Here is an 8,701-nt window from a genome sequence, read left to right as displayed (position 1 = left end):
GACATAGTTTCTTTAGTAATTTTTTTCTTCCAAAACCGTGTATATTACAATGTTGTCATATGTAATCAATACATTCTCAAAAATATTGTGGTGTCAATTTTTCAATTTGTGATCAAGCATAAATCATGGTAACTGTGATATTCTGAATTATAAACAAATAATGTTTTAATTCAGTGGTTCCAACATGTATATTTTCCCATCTATAAAATCAAGCCACATACCCATTAAATAATTTGATAATACTAATGGTTTCATGGAATATTTATATGAGTTAAGTACTCTAGACATGTATTATTGCATTTCACTCTAAAAATAAATGTATTGTACCCACTAATATTAGGCTCTGTGCTAGGTATACAAAGATGATGAGACAATATAACTTCAGATCAGAAGAATTTGGGGCTGAGCACTAATAGATAAGGAAGTGTATCTATCCTAGGTAAGGAAAGACACTGAATCATCTGGAAAAGGACAGAGAATGTTTGAGAAATGTGAAAGTTCAGTGTGACAGAACAGTCAGCAAAGTTCATGAGGAAAAATATAAACACTAAAGGCCATATTGGATAACAATTGACCACCATTAGAAGTATGTCATGAGAATTTCATAGTAAGGAGTATCTTAAGTTGTCATTGAAGTATTTCTGCAAGCTCTGCTTCTTGACATGTAATTCATGAAATAATAAAACCAGAGCCTTAAGAAAGTGTCACCTGAGCTGTGGCTTCGCATGTGAAATCTGCCATCTACTTAAGAAAGTGCTCTGGGATTCAGAGACATTTATTGTCTAGTGTTAAGAATCACAGAATTAAAAGCATCTGCATTAAGTTCAACATCTTTATTTCACAGGCGTGGACACTGAAGAGTGAAGTCACATAAGTAGGTATTTAAGGAGAATAATTTATAAGAGATTTTGAGATATGCCGAGAGAAATTATATGTAAAGGATAAAAATGAAGGAGAAGTTGCATGTTGGAGAATTTTAAAATGAAAAGACTCATAGCCCTATATGTGTGTTAAGATTGTCAAAATAATAGAAATTTCAAAAGAAAAGAGGCTTTCACTCTATACACATCTATAGAGTTACATGAGATATTAACAGGTTCAGATTTGTAATATATGTGTATATAACATTTACTATAAATTAATTTGTGTAATGTCAATCTAGAATTTAATAGAAAGCCATTTTTGTACACTCAATCCTAATTTGAGTAAAATTAGAATTTTTAAATGATGCGAAATATGCAAAAAGAAATATATTTCAAAAAGATTATTTCCATAAACTTAAGAAAACTGACAGCATAGTCATTTACAAAAGATGTTTTATAGGAAAATGGTGGATAGGTTGGATGGTAAGAATAAAACAGTATTGAGAGAGGAAATCCCAATATGGTCGTTTTGCTAACTACTTTACTGCATTTACGGCTCTGTCCTCAAATTCAGGTACCAAAATGAAAACATTTGATACAAGAATGTTAATTATTGGAATCTTGAGCACTGCCCACCAATATTATCAGGGTGATCACTTTGTAAGGTATATAAATTTCTAATCGCTATGTTGTACATAAAACTAATATAATATTGTTAGGTCAGCCGTAATTGAAAAAATAGAAAATAATATATTTTAAAAAGGAATATGCCACCAAAGAAATGTTTTATGGCTTGCAATAAATACCCTGTATTTCCTGCTTCTTTAAATGGCAGGAGCCACCAAAGAAAGAAGGTTTTCATATTTTTTTATAAAAAGTAAATAAATAAAGGGAAAAGCCTCAACTATAGGGTAAATTAGAATATATATTAAGAAAACAAAATCTGTACAATTACAGTAAAGGGGAGAGAATAGAATATATTTTGCATTTCATATGGCTTATTTCACATATCTGGCATTCAGTAAATATTTATCAGTTGATTACATCATTTTGGTAAACCTAGTTCAAGACTGAAATAAACTAACATAAATTAAATATTCAGTAGTTAGTCTAACTATAAAATGCTTAAGTTATCTATAATTGAAAAAGCTGATACTATAGACATACCTGTATCATATATTTAATTTTTGGTAAATTCAAAATAAATTCCATAATAACAAAAAGTACGCATATGAAACTACATGCAAGGTATAAAATATGCTCAAAAGTATGTTGAAAATATCAGTAATTTAAGAAAAAACAAGAAACAATTTACCCATGAGAGAGTAACACTGTAAATTAGCAACAATAGACAAATAGGTGGGGTATAGAGAGGTGCAGCATAAAGAAAGAGTCAGCCTATTCATGCAATTCAAATATCAATTATTACCGTCTATTACATCCACTAAATTTAGACTGAGGGAAAAGATCAACAGTTTTTGTTTTGGTTTTTGTTTGCCGTTGTTGTTGTTGTTGTTTTTCCAGAAAGCTCTAGAACAGTTAGAATATGTTTGGAAAAGTTAGAAGACATAAAATTGTTTTCAAAGCTGAGTTTTGAAGCTATGAGCTGTATCACAGATTTCCTTAGCACATATCTTTCATAAACTCCTCATTTTGAAGTTCATAATATTAAAAACATTTCTCCTTATACTGGGGATGGCTGAAAAAATGTTAATATGTCTATGGTTTTCTTAATACATTAACTCATTTTTCATATTTTGAATGTACTTTTATTAAATTCTCTCTATGTTCAAAAACCTATTAGAGTGTTTTATTTAAAAAAACAAGGAGCTAATTTACTCAGCACTTAGTACTTCCAAATTCTAATGCCCGTAAAGCCATTGGTCCTTCAGCTAATGATGACTTAAATATTCTAATAGAGTCAATGGCGCTTTAATATTATGGATATTTTAAAATGTTTAAAAGTTACTGATGTTCAAGATTTTAGACCACAGTGATTCTCAGCATACAAATTAATTTTGATTTTCGTATCTATTTTTAATATCAATGTTTTCTTAAAAATAATTATATTTTGAATGACTTAATGGTAGGTGGTATATTACATATAAGAAGTCCAAGCCTAAAGTGACACAAACATACAATTAATTTCTCTACAAATGTCTCTAAATAAAGTCTCTAGTTTTAGTACAGATATGTGTCATAAGAAAGTTACACATCTACTATAAGGCACATGATAAATGTAGTTATGAAAGAAAACAAATTTTAATTTAGCAGACACTATCAATCTAGAAAGCCTATGAATGTTTACTATTAATTCAGCGTGCTGAAAAATAGATAAAAGAGGGTGCATACAAGAGAAAGAGCAACATATAACAAAAGAATATAACAGTATCAATATCTATTACTATTTCCATGATTATGTAACTCCATTTGAAATCATAAGATGAGTGCAATGATAGTAGTATACTTCTAGGGAGAATATTGAAATAAAAACTTATTTTTCTATATAAAATATACACTAAAATATTGGAAAACTGTAAGGATATGGTCAAGGTCTTTATTCTGACAGCAAAATCAATTTGAAAACTTTGATGTGATAAGAAGTACCATTAGTGATATAGAAAAGTTTTGTGTATATTTATGGTCAGAACATTCTAATGTTTCATATAAAGGCACATTCTAAAGGTTATGTAATTCCACTTTTTGTCTTCCTGTTAATCCTTAAACAGTGTAATATTTACAGTTGTTTTAACTTTCCTTCATTGTCTCTTAGAATCGTCTAGTAATTCAGCCCAGGTCTGGACTGTCTGGTCTGCTTAAAGCAAATGCAATACACAGATGACTCCAAGGAATTTACAGTCTAGTACTGGAAGCAGAGAGATGAAGAAATAACTTCTAAGTATCAAGGCAAATGTTGTAATGAAGATTTTGGGGCAGGCACACAGGAAAACCAAATGCGAGAGCCCTAGATCAACCTAACATGGTATTTCAAGAAAGGCTCCATAGTGGCAAAAGTATCACAACATAATAAAAAATAACAGATGATGATAGATGATAAATAGATAGCTACATAGACTACCAACTCGTAAAAAAGAAATAGTTATGAAAATTATAGTTCCACTCAACTTGAAACATCAGGTTGTAGAAATCTCTCTACTACAAGTTCCAGTGATAGTCATGATTTTAATCATGTTATTGGGCATGACTTTGGCGGTGGTCTCACTACCAGCTCTGAAATTTCTCTCTTAGCCCTTCTCTGCCAAATTCTGCAAGAGAATTAAGCCCTAATATCATGACATGAAATGTGTACCATAAATGAACTTCTCTTTTATGGATTTTAAGTGAAACCTGTTATGTGGCATCCATGTGAAAACTGAGGAATCGTTTTCTGTAGGGAGAAGAACACTGGTGGAGAACTGCTGCTTAGCCCAAACAATGAATTCTCGTATTTAAATATTATTACTTAAAACTTGAAGCTTCTAAAAAGCTTTATATTTTCCTACTATGTCAGTTTGAATATTTCCAGGTTTTTTATTAAATATAAAAGGTATTTGTCAAAATACACATAAAGCACAACATATTTTTATTCACTGTTGAAGAACTTGTGGAAAAATTAGACATTTAGAGACCATATGGCCCACCGATGCACTGCATATAGGTCACATAGCTTAGTAATTATACCTAATACAAAAATTTAAAATAAATAATTAGAAAGTTGTCTTAAAAATAAAAAAAATAATAAATTAAAAAATAAAAAAGAAAGTTGTCTTAATGGTGCTATCTCTCAATTGTGCCTAAATTTTAATATGTTAGCACCTACAAAAAATTATCATTCTCTCATTGACATTCCACAATGCAGATAATCTAGTTCGTAGAAATATTGTATTCTTTTACCCTAAGGGCTCAGCAGAGCTGTTTTCATGTTGAATGGAATAATGTTTTATGTACGCATTTTTACTTCTCGTAAAGTCTTTTTTGGGGGGAAAAATAGTTGTCCCACCTTAGCTCAGTCTTTCTCCATTCATTCCTTTCTGATTAGTTACTTAAATATCCATTTTTTTTATTTCCTTATTTAAAAGTTGATTAATTGTGGCTTTTTATGTATTATGTTATCCAAGGAAATAATCCTTTTTATAACACTGATTATTTGGTATTCATGTAAAAAAAATATATAGTCAAAGTACCTAGTCTATATTAATAACATTTTAAAATATTCAATTAAGATGAAAAAGTTGTGGAGAGGCTCCTATATTCACAATTCAAAACTTACCATTTGAAAACATGAATTTGCACGTACTAGCATAAATTTCAAACATGAATATTTAACTAATATTTTAATTTCCTCATGAAAGCACTTCATGAAATAGGGCATGAAAATATAAGTTTTTGCCTATTGAAGTGGGTTAGGTTGATACAAATAAAATATAAATAGGAAACTTTCACAGCTTTTCACAATCTGTGCTTTGTTATTTGTTATATACACTTTAGAAACAACTATTAATACATTGTCTGATGAGATTCAATTCGGTTTACTGATTGGTCCCATGACTATGTGTCTTTTACCCAAAAGCATTCATATCAAGCCTTTGTATATTGTTGTTGCTCTATCATGCTCAGTAAAAGGACACTGTCATTTTACTGAAGACATTGAGAAAGATAAACAGAAGACCTTCAAAAACTTAGAGATAGCAATTAAAATAAACAATTCTCTGTCTTTAATGTACTGGAAAATAAATTAGCACCTACCTGTTGTATAAGAGAAAAGCAGTAGGTCTTCATTCATACTTCCCTTTTGTTGAATAGGCTTAATTTTTACTTAATACTATAGGTTGTTTAAATATTTACAAGTATATGCCATCTTTTTATGTGATCTAAAAATATACCTTTTTTTGTGATTAAAATCTAGTTCATATGTTGAGCAGGAAAAACAAGACCACATAATCAATCACATATTACCTTTTTCAACATGCATCCTTTTCGACTCATGTCCCATGTCATGACCAGCCAAATCTCCCTCTTTGGGCCCAGGGAGTACGTTTGGTGATAAACCCATCAGCATCTGATTCATGGACAACCCATTCTGATGAACAGCTGTCAAGCCCAAAATAGAAGGAAAAAGCATTATAACATATTATGGTCAAATAAATTTAGACTTTTGGACTCAAAATGAAATAAAATATAATGGTCTAATTTTAAAATTATAATCTATCTCTAAGAACACTGAAAGAATTCATAACCATGATCATTTTTGAGAATAAGCAAAAAAATATTGAAAATAAAACTATTTTACTTTTATTTCACATAAAATATAATATTTTTCAATGGCTGGAATACTAGTGAATGACTATACCACTACAATCACTACCAATGAAGCAGTCAAGCTTCTATCTAGTATATCACATTCTCTCCCCAATATGTAACCTTTCTTAACTCTGCAAAAACTACAATCTTAACATTAGAATGCTCTTTAACACTTTGAAGTTAAAACATAATAAATAAATTCTAGTGGCATGAGAGGGCAAATAAAGATTTCAACAAGTTAAGGCAGTGAAACACTGTTTGAATATTTATATTCTAGTCAATAAAACACAGGGTTTCATAGATATCAAAACACTTTTATAAAAATTAGATTTGAACTCAAATTAAAAGGAAAAGTGCCCAATTAACATCCATTGAATGGTTGAACGATTAAAAACAGTAATTGCTTGCTTGACCTATTAAGTGTAAACTGTCACTATTAAAATGATAAAGCAGATGATCACACACCCTTCTGATTCTCACAATCCAATCAATGAATTCCTGAATAAGTGACCCACAAATATCTGGGTTTTGTGGGAAAATTTGGAGAAGGAATAATTCCATAAAACTATACTCTCTCTGGAAAATAGAGATTTTTAAGATATAAGACTATGTTAGAAATTGCCATTTGGAAATCACCATAGTAGTAATCATTTCAGGGAAGAATCTTCAATGGCTGATTCTAAAACTAGCGGAGTGAAAATTTGATGTAGAATGTAATATTTACATAGTCTTAAATATCTCCTCACAAGATACTTAGCATACAAAGATTAAACCAAAGAAACTTTACAGTAGAGAAATCTGGTCACCACTACCTTAACCAAGTGATAGTTCTCACAAATATAAGAGAAATATCATATATATCCTGGAATGATGCACTGAGGACACTCTATCCTGTCAGTTTGACTCTTGCCAAAAATACGTAAACTAAGTCCAATCATGAGGAAACATCAAAAAATTCCAAACGGAGGGACATTCTGTGAAATAAATGGCCTGCATGCTTCAAAAAGGTGAGAGAGTTAGGACAAAAAGACTGAGGAACTGTTCCAGATTAATGAAACTAAGGGAATATGACAAGCAATTATAACATGTAATCCTGGATTGGTTTTTTGGACTAGGAAAAAAAAAAATCTCTTGTTATTGAAAATATTAGTGAGGAAAAAAATAGACAAATTATTAATGGGAAAGTTGTAGAAATTTGAATAGGGTTTATAGTTTAGAGAACCTTCATTTACTGATTTTCATCATTGATCAATGGTTGTATAAAAGAATGTCCTTGTTTGTAGAAAATAACCAATGAAGTATTTGAGGTAAAGAATCACGATATCTATGATAAGGACACTAACGTGGCACTATGCTTTTAATTAGGGTATCTTTCAGAGAGATCAATTGATTGTGTAAATCTGGGTGATGAATATGCAAGAATTCTATGTATCATTGTTAAAATTTTTATGTTAGTCTAAAATTATTTTATAGTATGTTAAAATAAATATGCATAAATATGAAAGGCATGTATATGTGTGCATGTGTGTATATACAAATGTGTATGTACATGTCTTTATATTTACTTCCATTGGAGAATTATGGTAGTCCATACATGCAAAATTTCTCTTTTGGTTTTATCAAGAATAAAAAAGAATATAATGATTAATAAAAAAACATGAATGTGTAACAAAACTCTTTAAAATCTTTCCGTATTCGTCCAAATTTCCATTTAAGTACTATGAATATTGTTTTTCTTTTTCTAGAGGGACAGTACTTTCCAATGACAATATTTTGTAAAAGCACTAGAAAAAACTGAAATATTCATCATTAAATTTCTGATTCTAGTATCAGTATAGCACACAAGCATACAGAAAATATTTTATCTGAAAAATGGTTTAAAGTAATGGGATCTGAGGTTTACCAGATTCAGGAATATCATTTAAGAATGGTTGTCAAGTGATATATCCATTTTATTAATAAACAGTTAAAATCATCTCTTACAAAATTAGAGAAATATGTTATAGACAAGCTAAATCAAGTATTCATGTTTGGAATTATATTGAACTACGTAATTTTTGAAATAATTTTATTATATATAATTCAACCAAATATTTAAGTTATCTACTTCGATGTGGATTCATACTGAGGATTTCTGCTTCATGCAAATATTTGTTTATAACTTACAAAGATGCTTTTTAGGAAATGATTTTCTTATTATGAAAATGTTCTCAACAACCAAATAATTCTAATAAATGTTGTGTAATTAAATGAAGATTATATTAAGCATAATTTCAGAAAGTAATAACTAAATCTTGGAAAGGATACAATAAATATTGGCTTTACCAACCAAGAGTCACTGTTCATATGTTTATTTTATTAGAAAAACAGTATTTGATTCTTGTACGGGCACAAAATCACCAGTTAATTGAATGGCATTTTAACTTTACTCTTCATTTTCCTGACCATGATGATCAAGATTAAATATCTGAAAATGTGATCATGGAATAATATGTAGCTCTACTTTTTAGATTTTTATAAAAATGATATAGACAATA

At 29.7% G+C, this 8,701-nt stretch overlaps 1 protein-coding gene across 1 annotated transcript in view; it reads right to left on the bottom strand.

The window, feature by feature from the left end:
* DACH1 (dachshund family transcription factor 1) overlaps positions 1–8,701 on the bottom strand; it is a 397,854-nt gene that overhangs the window by 99,929 nt on the left and 289,224 nt on the right. Inside the window, exon 6 of the mRNA XM_019738175.3 lies at positions 5,820–5,954. Coding sequence (XP_019593734.2) covers positions 5,820–5,954 — 135 coding nt within the window. The remainder of the gene's footprint in view (positions 1–5,819; positions 5,955–8,701) is intronic.

Source organism: Rhinolophus sinicus, chromosome 16, assembly GCF_057876585.1.
Source record: "Rhinolophus sinicus isolate RSI-liver-muscle chromosome 16, RSI-T2T, whole genome shotgun sequence".
In the NCBI taxonomy this organism is placed as follows: domain Eukaryota; kingdom Metazoa; phylum Chordata; class Mammalia; order Chiroptera; family Rhinolophidae; genus Rhinolophus; species Rhinolophus sinicus.
Note: the sequence above shows the minus strand (reverse complement) of the source record. Positions and strands in the feature narration are given on the sequence as shown.